This window comes from Physeter macrocephalus, chromosome 6 (genome assembly GCF_002837175.3).
Source record: "Physeter macrocephalus isolate SW-GA chromosome 6, ASM283717v5, whole genome shotgun sequence".
Classification (NCBI taxonomy): domain Eukaryota; kingdom Metazoa; phylum Chordata; class Mammalia; order Artiodactyla; family Physeteridae; genus Physeter; species Physeter macrocephalus.
In genome coordinates this window covers 64,745,091-64,763,391 of record NC_041219.1, presented here as the reverse complement: position 1 = coordinate 64,763,391, position 18,301 = coordinate 64,745,091, and the positions used below count along the sequence as shown (strand labels likewise).

Below are 18,301 nucleotides of genomic sequence, written 5' to 3'. Positions count from 1 at the left end.
GGAATTTAACTATGAACTGTGTACGTTAAATAAATATTGTATTAGAGTTAAATTTCTTTGGTGTGAGAATGGTATGGTTATTTGGAGACTGCTCTGTACACAGGAGATACATGTTGAAGTATTTAGGAGTGAAGTATCTTAAATGCATGATACAGTATCTGCAGCTTACTTTCAAATTGTTCAGAAAAAGCATTGAGTGATAGAGCTAAAGGAAATATGGGGAAATGTTAACAACTGGTAAATCTAGGTGAAAGACATATAGAAGTTCATTGTACTACTTTTCTACTTTTCTGTAGGTTTGAAACTTTTGAAAACATGTTGGGAAAAATGAAACCAAATGAAATCGTTCTTTAAATTCTTTATTTCATAAGCCGATTTCAGCAATACTGAAATACAAGTTTAACATACATGTACTTACTCTTTCTAAAGATTTAAAATATGAAATGTTGAATAATGTTACAAATTAGAATCAAAATTTAAAACAAAGTACTTTAAGAATAAGACAAAAGAGCTAAAAATTATGTTAAATTTCTAGTGCAAATATTAAAAAAGAGTAAAGGATATTGGTGACATTAATATTCAGACTAGGTTTTCCCTATCTTAATTTCTCTGCTCCCTTCCCACTTAAAATCTTAAAAAGTATTTGTTATAAATTGGAAGTACAGAATTGTTAGAAAATCACTGGATGATGAGTTGTATGATTCTCTTTACAGGTACAACCTACTTCTCAGCAATCTGTAAGCCATTGACAGTGTAACTCCATATCCAAGGAAAAAAGCCAAAGCGCGATTTGGCTGGGGAAGGGGTATCAAATAAGCAATTGTGTGGTAGATTCGTGCTCCAACAAAGAGTCTGAAGTGCAGGATGGCAGTAGAGAGATCTGGACCACTCAAGGAATACAGAAGGCCAATACCAAGAAATGGCACAATATTTTCGAGGTCATTCAAGTGGGCTCTGTGGAAAAAGATGACTTGTAAAACACAAATTTCAAAATCAGCAGAAATATATTCATTTTTCCCTCTCTTCTGAAACTAAACAGAAGTGTTAATGGATCTTAAACATGCAAAGTAAGATTCATTTTATTTCTCTCAAATTCCCTTGCTTCCTTACCCACTTGACTCTTATTTAGAATGTCTCGTTATCTTGTTTCTTTTATTTGTAGTGTATCTCAACATACAACAGAGAAGGCTTTCTGCACTTTCAAGACCATCAAAACTGCATCTATATAATAAAACTCCATTTTTATACATATAAAATACTTTTTCTTCTAAGGTCCATACAATAGCAATTCAAGATTCTTCTTATAAAAATTCTTCTTCCCAAAAGAAGAAAATCCTTTTTGTTATGATCTTTCTTAAGACTCCTCCCTCACTTGTGCTAGTCTGCAAAATGGTTACTGAGACCACTCTTGCCCATTCACCCAATCGACTATGTTGCCAAGAATCAATTTACCAGTTTAATATCAAGAAATTCATGCTCTCCACATCCATATAATAGAATACATACTAGTCTTTCAAACACGGGAAAAAAATTTAGCCAACCTATCCTAAAATTGCAAAAGGAATTAGTAGTGATGGAGCAAAGTGCAAAGTATACACAAAATTGATAGACAATAAAGAGAAAGACATATTTCCTTGATTGGAATTTCATACCACAGCTATAAGAAAACAGAAAGCATGGTTTAGACACAAGTTTTCCTCCAATTCATGGCACCTCTGGCTAGGATTGTGAATACAAGGCACATCTATTATTGACTTGACATTTTTTTAAACTGCTTAATCTTCAAAAATCTGGTACCCCTGTTCAAGTCGCCAGAGTTAAAAACTGTTTAAGAATCTAGACTAGAAATTGAGATTTTGATAGAGCTTATCAGCTATCGATACATATTTCAAAATGTAAAATATTTGTTTTATGTTACTCTCTTTTCTTTTAGCAAAAAATGTAACTATTACATATTGCCTGCTCAATGATCACCATTCTCCTCCCCTCCTTTCCTTTCTCCTGTTTCCTGTAGATTATCCTTTCTCATCACCTTTTTGACAAAGATGATAACAACATAAAGGTATGAAGAATGTGACAGTAACCTAGGTAAGTAACAGTTTTGAAAGATTTAAATAAACAACTGCCTGTTCCTGAATAAAAGCCAAGACAGAAAGGTATAGGAGTTCTTGTCCCTTCTCTTTCATGGAACAACCCAAGGATTACTGAGAGTGAGGTGGGCAAGAAAGGACAGGAATACTATTTTCTACTAAAGAAGAGCCCGCTTCACCAATTACACCAAGGGTATTTGTTTGGGTCCTTTGAACTCTCCTGCTGGACCACAGATATATCTTCACCTCCCATCTTGGCCATGTTACTTTTCTCCTTCACAACATTCTAAAAGGACAGACATTTTAAAGTTGGGAAAGAACCTATAATGGTGAGACCCCGTGGAAATGTGTTTACTTCTAAGACTGTATTAAGCAATTGGCAAATAGAAGAGAAGAAAGTCAAAGACAATAAGGGGTAAAGAGCTCCAGTGGAGGGAGAGGGAAGGAAGTTCAAAGGCAGGGCTTCCTTGGACCTTACTGGCCCCTCCATTTTTTTTTTCCGGCTTCCCTCTCTCTCTTTATCTTATTCTCTTTTCAATTCTCTTTCCCTGTCCTTGGCCCTCAAAATGGTCTCAGAGAGAGCACTCCTTATTGTCCTAGTAAGGTCTGTTTTCAGTGGAGCCTCATACTCTATGTTAATTTACGCTATTTTATATGCTCTTCTTTTTTAGACCCTGAGCCAGGCACATGCTTACCCAACTCTCCCAGTCAGCTCCTGCTGTAGTTCAGTATCACCCTTCCGCCATAACCCTTTCTCTGCTCAAACAACAGAGCTCATCCTAGAGGGGCAGCTTCCTTCGTTTTCATGTCATTCCTAGACAGCTACCAAAATCTAGTACCTGGTGGACATCCATCTTTATGTGTGACCGCCTTCTACCAGGGTCTATTTCCCCCTCTCCATCATCCTGTGTTCCTATTTCCTTTCTCCTTCAGGCAGATGCTCCTTGGGGCAAGCTTGCTCTGGGCTGACGTTCCCATCAGCCCTGCTCTGTGCTTATGATGCACCAGTCACACCTTCCGAGTCAGATCAGAACCACTCGGATCTCAGCATTGCCCTGACCTAGACCAGAGTTGCTAGACATCTTTGAGAATTATCAGGGGATGGCCAACTACAAAAGGAGCTTCACACCAGACTTGCTGACTCCCTTCTCTTACCCAAAGTTCTTCATGCTCAGCATACAGCAGCAGTATTTTCAAATTCCCACAAAGAATTTTTCCCAAATTGACGTGATCTCTCCACTCCTTCTCCTCAAGTCCTAACATTCTTCAGCTTCTTCCTTTATGAAATATTCCTAAATACCCTAGGAACTAATACCCTGTACCTCACGACTTAACATCTAATGGGAGACTGCTTTCTATCATTCTCTAAGTACTACATGAATGTTGGTCTTATTTTTAGGGGGAAAGTTATAAACCCCCTCAAGGGCAGGAACCCAGTCTTAAAGCTATTTCATAGCACTCCAATAAAAGAAGTGACAGTGAGACACACAGAGTAATCTCTCAGTAAATGCTTCCTTCATGCATTGGGGCCAGAAGGGAAGTCATCTGGCTCAAATCCTAGCCCATGTTCCAGTTCCTTGAAGAATCCCCAGCGAGTATCATCTGGACTCCACTGAACAGTTTCAGTGAAGGGGTATTCTCTACCTTTGAACATAGCCTATTCTAAACATCTCTCCTCTTCCTAAGTACCACCCCCCTTTTCCTCTTTTGAATGCTACCCTGTATTTCTCCAGCTGCCCTGATTACCATACAACTTTCTTTTTACCTTGTAGGGAACACATTTGGTCTTGAATTCTTTCTAGAACGAGATGGGATAGGATTAAATAAATGCATAATGTAAAAGGTTTTCTAATCATCACTGATTTCTGTCTGCCCAGAATATAAATAACTAACTTTAGCCTACTTATCTTGACATTTCAACACATATTACTTTATATTTTTAATTAAGTGTTCCATATGTGTAGAATGTATTAATTTTCTCACTATTGCATACCTGAAAGCATAATTTTCACTTCCTTTGTAGCCAAGTTCTGTCCCTGTCACTGAAATATGCTAATAGAAATAATGTGATAATTACATGTGGAAGTAATGAAAAAGAAAAATTCTAGGTTAAAAATGGAAAGTGGAGATTCTGGAAACTCTTTCTCTGAAAAGTATCTCCAAAAGAGATTTGTTGGTAGGAAATTTTTTGATGGGACTGATCCGATCTCAAAAAAAGTACACCTGGAAACTGGATGCCTTGTCTTTCCTGGACACTCTCTTTCTTGCCGCACTGAAAAGCCAGTGTCTGATCGCCAGGAGGCGCTGGACACACAGTGGCTGCACCTCCTCAAGGACACTGACTCCTTTCACAGCTAAAGGTCAATCATTCTCACTAAATTTTATTTGTTGTTCACAACCTGATGAGAAGATCAGCTTAGATAATGGCTTTCTCCTTTAGAAATACAATCCCATGGGCAAGGAGAGATAGAAGTAGGGGCTGGGAAGGGAGAGTGGGAGGAATCTAAAAATCCCCAAATAAAATATCTGTTGCTAAGTTTTCATAGGTGAGACTTACTTTGATCTTCCTTTCAAACTTACTAATGCTACTAAAGGTCTAATTGTTGTCACTTTCAAGTTCTGGGCAATTTTATGAGCATAGGGTCATGATTAGCATCATGTATTTGATTACCTTCCCTAAAAGGGATACACAAAAAGGATGAGACAAAGCTTTAAACTGCTTACTTTCTCTTTAGTGGTTTTGATAACTCCACAAAGCTTTATTCACCTTTTCTAATTTTTATTCTTTTTCATCATAACACATATAATTTTCCTCTGATACTGTTTGAAATTTTCACATTGATTCTTTGAGAGATTCCTGAGACTATTAGATTCATATTCTTGACACAATCCATTTTAAAACTGGCCACTTTAATCAGTAGGACTGCTGAATTAACAAATGTATAACTAAGTGAAGCAAAAGTTAAAATTTTATTCTAACTCTCTAGCATAGACTTCCTCTTAGAAAAAGCCATTCTTGCTTGATAAATAATTTGAGATTAAACTTTTGCATAAATAAAAAAATTAAATTTCGGTACTGGAGGAGCAGAGAAGTACATGGGGTAAAAGGAAAGCCTGCACAATGGTGTAATGCTGACCATTTTGTGAGGTGAAGAGGGCACAATGCAACTTCCCCAGGGAGAGGATTCTGAAGGACAGAGCACTGTAACATACATACAACTTGAAATATTTGTGTTGCCATACTGTAAACTCTGCACCTTGATTTAGTCAGGTCTATTTTTATCACATTTTTAACTTGATTTGCTGAGAGAGTTGAGGAAAGAACCAAGTTTACATCAGCCTAACAAAATGCAGAATATGGAAACATGCACAAATGCAGGATTGCAGACTGAGTTAATCTTGAGACTATATACCATAAGGGAATCTGCAGAAATCTTGGGAGGGGCTTCAGACTTTCCAGGAAGTCAAAAGTGATGATGCAAATATGATCAGATTCCAAAGGGATTTCATGCTGCAGCAGATACGTGAATTACAGAAGTAAAATTTTTTCTTTCAGTCCCCATTTCATTATCTATTTATACTCACCAAATTGAAGAAGTGTAGTCAAATATATTCATGATGTTTCATATCTTAACTATTCATCACAAAACTAAATATCTAAATGTTTAAGTATGGCTATGAAAACTCTTCACTGCTTCTTTAATTTTATATAATTTTGCTTACCCCGTGAAATGTGTCTAGAATTGTACTACAGTTTAGATGAGCATTAGAAAATACTACATGAAGATGGTACATAACTTTAATGTTTCACATGTTAGAAAAAGGTAACTAATGGATTGGCAATGGAATCTCAATAAAAAAAATTTTGCGGTGGGGAGAAGGTCGGCCAAGATGGTGACATAGGGGGCTCCTGAACTCCCCTGTTTCCACAGATACACCAAATGGACAGTTACACATGGAGCAATTACCTCTGAAAGAAATCCAGAAACTAGCTGAGCAACTTCTACCCATTGAGAGAATGAGAAAATACCCACATCGAAATGGATAAGGAAAGGCTGAGAAAATCTTGCTATAAACCCCACCCCCAGAAAAGCACCATACAGTCGGAAGGGAATTCTCGACTCCCAGCTTCTCTCTGAGGAGAAAAGGGTTTAGACCTCATATTTAGTGCCCCAACCTTAAAGACTTTCACCCCAAAACAGGCCCCCACCAAAACACCTAACTCTGTAAGTCAGTGAGGATTGCATTTTGGAGACCCAAAGGACTATAGCAAACAAAAGCAAAGTTGTTAACAGGTGCATGAGACTTGTTGTAGCTATTCCCCCAGGAGTCAGCACAGAGGGAACAGGCAAAAATGCCCACCTCCCAGTCTGTCCCAGATAGAGATCCACCTGCATACTTTAAAAACTGCTACCTAAAGGTCAAGTTTCCAGTTAGCCTGCATCTAGGGTCTGGCTTTGATCCTTCCTAGGAAAGCCAGTAGACACCTCCTCCATTTTCTCCTTCTAGCCCAAAACAAGTCACCAGTATCTCCCCGGAAGGAGCTTACACACATCTGCACCTCAGCTTTTATGGCTGCAGCCCAAGTGATGGGTCTCTGGGTCACCTGGCTCTGACAGCCAATAGTGCTACCATTCACAAGTCCCACAGGAAGAGAGCAAACAAAGAAGCAGTTCTCAACAACCACAAGCACTTGCTGCAGCTACCCCACCCCCAAGGCTCAGTGAAGAGGGAGCAGGCAAAAATGTCCATCTTCCAGTCCTTCCCTAAAAGGCGTTCATCTGTACACTTTAAAGCTGCTGCTGAGGGTCAGGCTTCCAATTCAGCAAGCATCTAGGGGCTGGCTATAATCCTCCTCAGAGACTGGAGAAGCCAGAAGACACATCCCTCACCTTCTCCCTCTAGCCCACTCCAAGTTGCCAGTATCTCCTTGGAAGGAGCTTGTACGCACTTCTGGCACCCCAACTTTCGCAGCTACTACTGAAGGGACAGGCTCCTGGATTGCCTGGCTCTGACAGCCAATGGGGCTTGCATTCATGACTTCCACAGGACTATAGCAAACAAGGAAGCAGTTTCTTAATAGGTACAAGAGCTCTCCCCACAGCTATACACCTGAGCCCAGGAAAAATGCCCAAATCCCAGTTTCTCTCTGGAAGGGGCTTAACTACCTACTTTCCTAGCTGTTTTTTGACAGTCCAGCTTCCAATCAGCTTGAAGCTAGCTGCTGACTGTGATCCTCCCCTTTGGAACACTTGAAAAGTCTTGGCACACACTCAAAAACTGGGAGCCAGTAGAAACAAAGAAGGCAGCTTGGACAATCACAAAGGTTTGAGAGACAACCAGGAGCTCAAGCTAATTGACAAGGTTCATCTCCCACATGAGACCACTCTATCAAAACTGGGAGTGGTGGTTGTTTTATCTAATGCACAGAAACCAACACAGAGAATAAAGAAAAATAAAGAAACAGAGAAATACGTTCCAAACAAAAGAACAAGGTAAATCTACAGAAACAGATCTTACTGAAACAGAGATAAGTGATTTACCTGATGGAAATAATGGTCATAAGATGCTCATCAAGGTTAGGACAGCAATGCATGAGCAAAGTGAGAATTTCAACAGAAATAGAAAATATTTTTAAAGTAACAAACAGAAATCACAGAGCTGAAGAATATGACTGAATTTAAAAATTCAATAAATGAGGTCATGACAGATTAGATCAAGCAGAAGAAAGGTTCAGCAAACTTGAAGACAGTGCAGCAGAATTCATCCATCAGAGAAACAAAAAGAAAAAATAATGAAAAAGAGTGACAATAGCTTAAGGAACTTATGGAAAACCCTCAAAAAGACCAATATATGCATTATAGAGGTACCAGAAGTATGAGACTGAAAAGGGGGCAGAAACTTACCCAAAGAAGTAATGGCTGAAAATGGTCCTAATCTGAAGAAAGAAATAGACATTCAGCTACAAAAACCTCAGGAAGTACCAAAACAGATGAATCCAAAGAGACCCACACCGAGACACATTATAATTAACTTATCAAAAGTTAAAGACAAGGAGAGAAGCTTAAAAGCAGAAAGAGAAAAGCAACTTGTTTCATACAAGGGAACCCACGTAAGACTATCAGCATATTTTTTTTATCAGAAATTTTGCAAGCCAGAGAGAGTGGGATGATATATTCAAAGTTCTGTAAGAAAAAACTACCAACTAAGAATACACTACCCAACAAAGTTGTCCTTCAGAATTGAAGGAGAGATAGAGTTTTCCAGACAAACAAAAGCTAAAGGAGTTTATCACCACTAGACCAGCCCTACAAAAAAGTGTTCAAGTTCTTCAAGTTGAAACTGAAGGACACTAAAGAGAAAAACATGAAAGTATAAAATTCACTTGTAAAAGTAAACATATAGTTAAAGTCAAAACACTCTAATGTAACGGTGGTGGTTAAATCACCTATAACTCTAGTATAAAGATTAAAAGACAAAAGTATTAAAAATAACTGTAACTACAATAATTTGTCAGTGGATACACAAAATAACAAGATGAAAATTGTGACATCAAAAACATAAAATGTGGGGGGAGGAGTGTAAAAATGTAGAGCATTTGTGTGCATTCAAAGCTAAGTTGTTATCAACTTAAAATAGACTATTATAAACACAAAATGTTTTATGTAAGACTCAGGGTGACCACAAAGTAAAAACTTACAGTAGATACACAAAAGAGAAAGAGAAAGCAATCAAAGCTTACCATTAGAGAAAATCATCAAATCACAAAGGAAGAGAGAAACAAAGGAACAAAGGCATTCCAAAACAACCAGAAAAAAATTAACAAAATGGCAATAAGTACATAGCTATCAGTAATTACTTTAAATGAAAATGGGCTAAATTGTCCAATCAAAAGACACAGAATGATTGAACAGATAAAAATAAAACAAGGCCTAACAACATGTTGCCTATAAAGAGACTAATTTCAGCTTTAAGGACACACATACACTCAAAGTGAAGGGATGGAAAAACATACTCCATGCAAATGGAAGCCATAAGAAAGCTAAGTAGCTATACTTATATCAGGCAAAACAGACTTTAAGCCTAAGACTGTAACAAGAGACAAACAAGGTCATTATATAATGATAAAGTGGGTCAATTCATCAAGAGGCTATAACACTGGTAAATATTTATGCACCCAACATAGGACACCTAAATATATAAAGCAAATATTAACAGATCTGAAGGAGAAAGAACAATACCATAATTGTAGAGGACTTCAATATCCCAATTTCAACAGTGGATAGACCATCCAGAAAGAAAATCAATAAGGGAACATTGAACTTAAACTATACTTTAGATCAGATGGACCTAAAAAGACATTTACAGAACTTTACATCCAAAAGCCACAGAATAAACATTCTTCCCAAGAACACATGGAACATTATCCAGGACAGATCATATGTTAGGCCAAAAAGCAAGCCTTAATAAATTTAAGAAGTGTGAAATCATATCAAGCATCTATTCCACCCACAACAGTATGATACTAAAGATCAACTACAAAAAAAAGAAAAAACCTGGAAAATTCACAAATGTGGAGATTAAACAACATGCTACTAAACAACCAATGGGTCAAAGAAAAAAATCAAGAGAAATCAAAAAATGTCTTGAGACAAAGACAGAAACAGAATATACCAAACATGGAATGCAGCAAAAGCAGTTCTAAAAGGGAAGCTTATACAAGTGATAAATACCTACATTAAGAAAAAAGAAAGATCTCAAATAAACAACCTAACTTTACACCTCAAGAAACTAAAAAAAGAAAAGCAAGCTAAGCCCAAAATTAGTAAAAGGAAAGAAATAACAAAGATCAGAGTAGAAATAAATGAAATAAACTAAAAAGACAGTAAAAAAGATCAAAGAAACTAAGAGCTGACTTTTTTGAAAAGATAAAATAAACGAACATTTAGCAAGACTTACCAAGAAAAAAAGGGAGAGGACTCAAATAAATAAAATTAGAATTAAAAAAGAAGGCATTCAAACTGATACTACAGAAATACAAAGGTCAAAATCGACTCATGAACAATTATACACCAACAAATTGGACAACCTAGAAGAAATTGGACAACCAACAAATTGGACAACCTAGAAGAAAATGAACAACCTAGTAAAATACAAACTACCAAGACTGAATCATGAGGAAATAGAAAATCTGGACAGACCAATTACTAGTAGGAAGATTGAATCAGTAATTAAAGACCTCCCAACAAAGAAATCCAGGACCAGACAGCTTCACTGGTGAATTCTACCAAATACCCTAAGAAGAATTAAAACCAATCCTTCTCAAACTCTTCCAAAAAATAAAAGAGGTGGGAACATTTACAAACACATTTTACAAATCCAGCATTACCCTGATATCTAAGTCAGATAAGGACACTATAAGAAAACAAAATTACAGGCCAATATCCTTGATGAACATAGAGGCAAAAATCCCCAACAAAATATTAGCAAAACAAATTAAACAGTTTAATTGAAAGGATCAAAAGGATCATACTCCATAATCAAGTGAGATTTATTCCAGGGATGCAAGGATGGTTCAACATCTGCAAATCAATCTGTGTGATACTCCACATTAACAAAATGAAAGATAAAAATCTTCTCAGGGGCTTCCCTGGTGGCGCAGTGGTTGAGAATCTGCCTTCCAATGCAGGGGACACGGGTTCGAGCCCTGGTCTGGGAAGATCCCACATGCCGCGGAGCAACCGGGCCCATGAGCCACAACTACTGAGCTTGTGCGTCTGGAGCCTGTCTGTGCTCCACAACAAGAGAGGCCGCGACAGTGAGAGGCCCGCGAACCATGATGAAGAGTGGTCCCTGCTCACCGCAACTAGAGAAAGCCCTCGCACAGAAACGAAGACCCAACACAGCCAAAAATAAATAAATTAATGAATTTTAAAAAATTCTTCTCAATAGAAGCAGAAAAAGCATTTGACAACCCAAAATCCTTTCATGATAAAAACTCACAACAAACTGGTTTAGATGGAATGTACTTCAATGTAATAAAGGCTATATATGACAAGTCCACAGCTAACATGGTACTCAACGGTGAAAAGCCAAAAATTTTTCCTCTAAGATCAGGAACAAGACAAGGATGCCCACTCTCATCACTTTTATTAAACATAGTACTGGAAATCCTAGTCAGAGCAATTAATCAAGAAAAAGAAATAGTCATCCAAATCAGAAAGAAAGAAGTAAAACTGTCTCTATTTGTAGATGATATGATATTATATCAAAAATACTCACCTAATTCCACCAAAAACTGTTAGAAGTAATAAACGAATTCAGTATAGTCTCAGGATATGAAATCAACATACAAAAATATTATGTTGGAGAATATCAAAGCCAAATTCTTGCTCAAATTTCAATAAAACTACGATAAAAAAATTCCGTTGCATTTCTATACACTAACAATGAACTATCAGAAAGAGAAACTTAAAACAATTCCATTTAAAATAGCAGCAAAAAGAATAAAATACTTAGAAATTAATTTAAACAAAGAGGTGAAAGATCTATACACTGAAAACTATAAGACACTGATGAAAGAAATAAAAGACGTAAATAAATGAAAAGATATTCTCTGCTTATAGACTGGAAGAATTAATATTAATATTGCTAAAATGTCCACACTACCCAAAACAATCTACAGATTTAATGTACTCCCTCTCAAAATCCCAGTGGCATTTTTAGAGAACTTTTTAAAAATCTTAAAATTTGTGTGAAACCACAAATGACCCTGAATATCTAAAGCAATCTTGAGAAATAAAAACAAAGCTGGAGGCATCATACTTCCTGATTTCAAACTACATTAAAAAACTATAGGGCTTCCCTGGTGGCGCAGTGGTTGCGAGTCCGCCTGCCGATGCAGGGGACGCGGGTTCGTGCCCCGGTACGGGAGGATCCCGCATGCCGCGGAGCGGCTAGGCCCCTGAGCCATGGCCGCTGAGCCTGCGCGTCCGGAGCCTGTGCTCCGCAACAGGAGAGGCCACAACAGTGAGAGGCCCACGTACCGCAAAAAAAAAAAAACACAAAAAAACTATAGTAATCCAGGCAGTATTGTATTGGCATAAAAGCAGACACATCGATCAAAGGAACAGAATAGAGAGTCCAGAAATAAACCCATACATATATAGTCAATTAATTTTTTACAAAGGACCCAAGAATACACAATAGGGAAGGACAGCCTCTGCAATAAATTGTGTCAGGAAAACTACATTTCCACAGCAAAAGAATGAAACTGGACCCTATCTTACACCATACACAAAAATCAATTCAAAATAGATTAAAAACTTGAACGTAAGACCTGAAACCATAAAACTTCTAGAAGGAAAAGATAGTCGGTAAGCTCTTTGACATTGGCCTTAGCAATGATTTTTTAGATTTGACACCAAAAGCAAAGACAACAAAAGCAAAAACAAACAAATGAGACTGCATCAAATCAAAAAGCTTCTGCTCAGCAAAAGAACCATCGACAAAATTGAAAGGCAACTTATGGAATGGGAGAAAATATTTGCAAACCACATATCTGATAAGGGCTTATATTCAAAATATATAAGGAACTCATACAATTCCATAGCCCAAAACAAATAAACAAACAAGTAAAAATAACCCAATTAAAAAAGGAGACCCAATTAGCCATTTTTCCAAAGAAGACATCCAACTGGCCAAGAGGTACATGAAAGGTGCTCAACATCACCAATCATCCTAAATCAAAATGAGTTATCACATTATACCTGTTAGTATGGCTACTGTGAAAAGGACAAGAGATAGAAAATGCCTGCCGGGATGTGGAGAAAAGGGAACTCTTCCACACTGTTGTTGGGAATGTAAACTGGTACAACCACTACGGAAAACAGTATGGAAGGTCCTCAAACAATTAAAAAGAGAACTATCATTATCCCAAAGAGATGTCTTCACTCCCACATTCATTGCAGCATTATTCACAACAGCCAAGACATGGAAACAACCTAACCATACACACACACACACAATGGAATATTACTCAGCCTTAAAAAAAAAAGGAAATCCTGTCATTTGGATGAAACTGGAGAGCATTAGGCTAAATGAAATAATTAAGACAGAGAAAGACAAATATTATATGGTATTACTTATACACAGAATCTACCAAAAGGAAAAAAAAATCAAATTCATAGAAACAGAAAGTAGTGGTAGCCAGGGGGCTAGGGGTTGGGGGAAAGATGGAGAGGTTGATAAAAAGGTATGAACCATCAGTCATAAGATGAACAAGGTCTGAGCATCTAAAGTATAACATGCTGACTATAGCTGATAACACTGTATTGTGTTATTGTATAACTGAAAGTTGCTATAGGAGTAGAAATTAAATGTTCTCACTAAAAAAGAGAGGAGGGGAGATGAAATATGTGAGGTGATGGATGTGTTAATTAACTCAATAGAGGGAATCCTTTCACAACATATACATATATCAAATGACATTGTACACTTCAAACATCTTACAATTTTATTTGTCAATAATACCTCTGTAAAGATGAAAAAAAGTTTGCAATTTACATGACTTTATGACAAGGATTAAGAAATATACTCCAGAACTAGAATTCAATGTGCTTTTAAAATAAGTATATTCATGGTATTATTAGGAAACTGTGTAGATGGTATCTTGGCTTACTGCTTTTCATTGTTCATTGCATTCTCAGTATATTAAACATATTATCTACAAAGAAGAGAGAGAGAGAGAGATTGGAAAGGGAGAGATTTCCCAAGTTCATATTTTGAATCTTATGCGAAAATACCTAGTCCTTCAACCTTTTACACAAGCTGACAGTTTCACCTCTGGAGAAAGATGACAAAAACTGCAAGAATCTACCATCCTCATTTCACCTCCTACCTGTCATTACTTTTGATAAATCCCTACACAGAACAAAGTCATTAACCCCAACAAAGTGCACAGAAGAGCTAAATTGGAAATATGTGCAATCACAGTGATAGTTGGAGACATCTAGATCGCTAATTTTCTATAATTATACGGACTAGGTAAAATGACTGACTTTTCTTCCTTCTTTCTTCAAGACCCCAACATCCTCACTTAACTCTGGCACCAAAATTCTTTGATCAAGTAAGTCATTTCAGGAGACAGTGGGTTCACCTTCGTACACGTTCCACTCTGTCATCTGTCCGAAGATACTTCTTGGCATTCTCTCCTTTGCCAAAGCCTGCGCAATCTTCTGGGTTGGCAAAAACCTATTCCAAATAACGAGGAAAAAACCTATTTCAAATGCCAAGTAACATAGGGGTAACTCTATCTGATAAGTTATTTACATTTTAATGGAAGGAAATACAGGCATCCAAGTTGGCCATTATGAAAAAAAATGGGAGCAACAGATCAAACCCAGGGGTAGCAGAAAGCATCTCTTCTTAAAATCTGAATTTTTATTAACAGTGTAAAAAAAAATTTTAAGAGAAGCATAAATAAGAATGTAAATCAAAACCAATGTATACAAATAGCGAAAAGCAAGCAAAACTGGAAAAAAAGAGCATAATTCTAAGTCCTCATTGACTATTACGGTGAACTGGCATTTTTTTACAGTAATGTTGATGCACTTGCCCTCAAGAGTATTAATATTTCTAACTGCTTGGCTCATATGAAAGTCATACGTTTACTTGCCAAGGATGTCAGAGAACAGGCATGCAGCATAAAAGAGTGAGGGGCAGGAAAAGTATTTTGTACTTTGTTAGGATATGTGTGCCTCTTTTCTTTTTCTCAATTAACTAGAAGTTTGTGTTGAACAACACAGTGAAATATAAGAAGTTGAATCGCATTCCTATAAACACCAAGTACATGTTCTAGGGCATATTTCATGTATTCCTTCCTGCCATTATTACGATGTTTGAAATGATTTCCCCATTCCCTGAAACTTGAAACATGCACTTAAAAATATCTAAGTATGTCCCAGTATTTAATAATATATAATAAAGAAAAACACGAACTCTAAAATTAGCCTTAATTTAAGCTGAGGAACCTCATAAATATTATAATATTTTTCTTAATATGACATGAGTATTTATTTCAGGTAAAGATGTTGAGGAGAACTGATGGGCAGCAGTGTAATACAGTATCAGCTCTTGAGGTCAGATCTGTCTGTCTTGTTCTTAAATAATTGCCTGGCACACAGTGGATGTTCAATAAATATATTTTGAATAAGTAAATAAAGGTATTACAACGTAAAGAGCGTGAGATTTTCATTTAAACCAATCTGAATTTGAATCTCAGCCTCACCCTTGATTGGTGTGTAACCTTGGGAAAGCTACTTAATCTCTCTGACTTGTATTTCCTCATCTATAAAATGGGAACAGTAATGCTCATCTCACATGATAATGCTAACAATTATGTAAAATGCTTCCATGATCTGACACACACAAAGAGTGTCATGGCTCCTAACATATATCACTGGCACTCCACAAATTGGAATTCCTTTCTCCTTTTTTTTTTTTTTTTTTTTTTGTGGTACGTGGCCCTCTCACTGTTGTGGCCTCTCCCGTTGCGGAGCTCCGGACGCACAGGCTCAGCGGCCATGGCTCACGGGCCCAGCCGCTCCGCGGCATGTGGGATCTTCCCGGACCGAGGCACGAACCCGTGTCCCCTGCATTGGCAGGCGGACTCTCAACCACTGCGCCACCAGGGAAGCCCTCCCTTCTCCTTTTAAGACAAGCAACATTTCTGCTATCCTTGGTGCCATGACATTTCTAGAGGACAGTGTGGATCTGGTGGTAGCAGCCACTTTATAGCCTGCTGCTCTAACACCTTGCCCCATTAGAGAGTTAAACATGTGGGTATGTGCCTCCATTAAAATGCAAATATCCCTCGGAAGAAATGACACCTCAAGACAGTAATGAGGAAATACCTTAGGAATGACTGTGACTTCTAGATAAAAGCAAGGCTCTGGAGGACAAAAACTCAGGACAGGGACTAAAAGAGAAACGATGGTTTCCAGAAAGAAGCTGCTGAACAGGCACAGGGACCACACCAATGAAAAGCATTTAACTTTGTCAATGTAGCTTTGCTTTGCCCCCATCACTGTTGTCATAAACCCTGCCTGAATACAGGTTATGTGTTTCAAAAACTTTCTACCACCTTCCCCAAGCCTCCAGTTTAAAAAAAAATCATTCTTATCATGATGGGTAGAAATATTATCCACTTAAGAATTCATAACCACACAAAATTCAAATGCCTTATCCCAATCATAAGAGGTTCTGCTGATAATCAGAACTTTAATTCTGTCCCCAAAGGCATATCCTTGACCTGTAACAGAGCTGAAAACACCAGTTCACTGTCTAGAAAATGACTATTTTCTAAACTCTAGTAGGCAAAATTAACTTCAAAATCACAAAAAGTTTCCTTGAAAACTCTGATACTCCAGAAATCTCATCTGCTAAGTGGCATGACAAAAGGTAAAAGCTACAATGAAAAAACTATTTACTAGTTTCTAGGAAAAAGCACCCATTCCATAAATATATCAGAACCACCTGTACCAAATGATTGCATTCTTCATTTGCAGTATTAGACAATATGCCACTGGGCTTTACAAAAAATAATTTAAGAAAATTGCTTTCCAGAATCTCAACTCTTAAAAGAAAATATTGCCTCCAATGTCTTACCTTTCTTGTCAATCTATAGAATGCAGTTGCAGTACTCATAAACATCATTTTTGAAAGAACAATCGTTGTGTAGGAGGCAAAAGCCATGAATACTTCATTCTCCATTAGCTGTGTGAGCTCGACCATTTTTTCAATTTTGGTCTGGAATCTTAAAAAAATTTTAGACAAGATAGGAAAAAGCAGACAGAAATACCCCAAATAACTTGACGGTAACTTGATGTGCTTATACTGCAGCATTAACCACACTGTTCTTAAAGATATCTTGGGTTATTTGAAGAAGAAATAATCAGTTAGGTTTTTTTTAATTCCAAAGTGAATACTATTATGGTTTTTTCTAGTTCTATATCATTAAGCTTGAAGACATCAAACAAGTACTGAGTGAAAATGAAAATGCAGGGGCTATTACAAGCAAAATAAACAGGCGAACTGCTCTAAACATAGAAACAAAATCATATTTTTGCATCAAGATGAGCCACAAGTTGGACACACACAAAAACAGAATCCATGGATCTCTTCAGAAACATCAAACTACGTACATAGTATTTAGTATCATTAATGTTTGATTAGAAATGCGTAAGTTCTAACATATGTCCTCCTTTACAAACCCAGCTTAACAGCCTTTTGTCCTTTCAGTCATATTCAAGATCTCAGACTCCAGGATTCTAATTCCAGTCACACCATTTTGCTATTAACCTTGGTTGAGAGACTTAGCCTCCGTGAAACTGAATTGCTTCATTTATAAGATAGGAATAGTAATACCTCCTAACTTAGTCAGGATTTAATTGAGATAACACGCGGAACATACCTAGCACAGTGCCTGGCCCACGAAAACTCTCAATAAAGTTTATGATCTCCTGATCACGATCATTGATGTCATCAAGACCGTGGTCATCATTCACATCAACACAAATGAAGAGGGTGAAGCAGGATAATGGAAACATAAAATAACAGGCTTGCAAATGCAAGGTGAAAAATTGGCATTTATGATGCTCTTGTAGAAGGCACAAGGGGAGGAGGATTAACTTTACGTAAGTCTTCAGGTCACTTCACATTCCATATTTACCTCCACCTAAAAGCGGTCAGGAGTAAACTGAAGGTAACTCCCTGAGCCTGGTGTCGGAAATATAACCAGGAAAGTGCTCAGGAAGGAGACAGAGGCACACACGCGTGAAGCTGAAGTCCAAGTGGGTAGAAACTTAGAGTAAAGCTGAGATTCCGCACTATCTGAGAGTCATTCTTTTTAACCTCCTCTGTTCTATTCTCAGCCCCACTACCTACATCTTCTATGTCTTCTACTTAAACAAATATCTCTTCTCATACCCAAGCTTAAACGCTGTTTTACAGGCTTAGCATGGAGTGTTGTCTCTTGCAGACATATCTGCTCCTGCCTTTAAAACTCAACCCCTGGGGCTTCCCTGGTGGGGCAGTGGTTGAGAGTCCGCCTGCCGATGCAGGGGACGCGGGTTCGTGCCCCGGTCCGGGAAGATCCCACGTGCCGCGGAGCGGCTGGGCCCGTGAGCCGTGGCCGCTGGACCTGCGCGTCC

General features: G+C 37.7%; 1 protein-coding gene across 8 annotated transcripts in view; it reads right to left on the bottom strand.

The window, feature by feature from the left end:
- Window positions 1-346: 346 nt before the first annotated feature.
- The window catches only part of MGST1 (microsomal glutathione S-transferase 1), a 22,869-nt gene continuing 4,914 nt past the window's right edge, over window positions 347-18,301 (bottom strand). For 4 of the 8 annotated variants that reach the window (XM_028491065.2, XM_028491066.2, XM_024129101.3 and 1 more), the window contains 3 exons: window positions 16,758-16,905; window positions 14,248-14,342; window positions 347-954 (listed from right to left, as the gene is read on the bottom strand). In XM_028491065.2, the coding sequence (XP_028346866.1) occupies window positions 708-954; window positions 14,248-14,342; window positions 16,758-16,883 (468 nt within the window). In that variant the 5' untranslated portion in view covers window positions 16,884-16,905 and the 3' untranslated portion in view covers window positions 347-707. Of the gene's footprint in view, window positions 955-13,709; window positions 13,816-14,247; window positions 14,343-16,757; window positions 16,906-18,301 lie in introns of those variants that run through there. The other 4 variants (XM_028491063.2, XM_028491067.2, XM_028491064.2 and 1 more) reach the window with 2 other exon arrangements.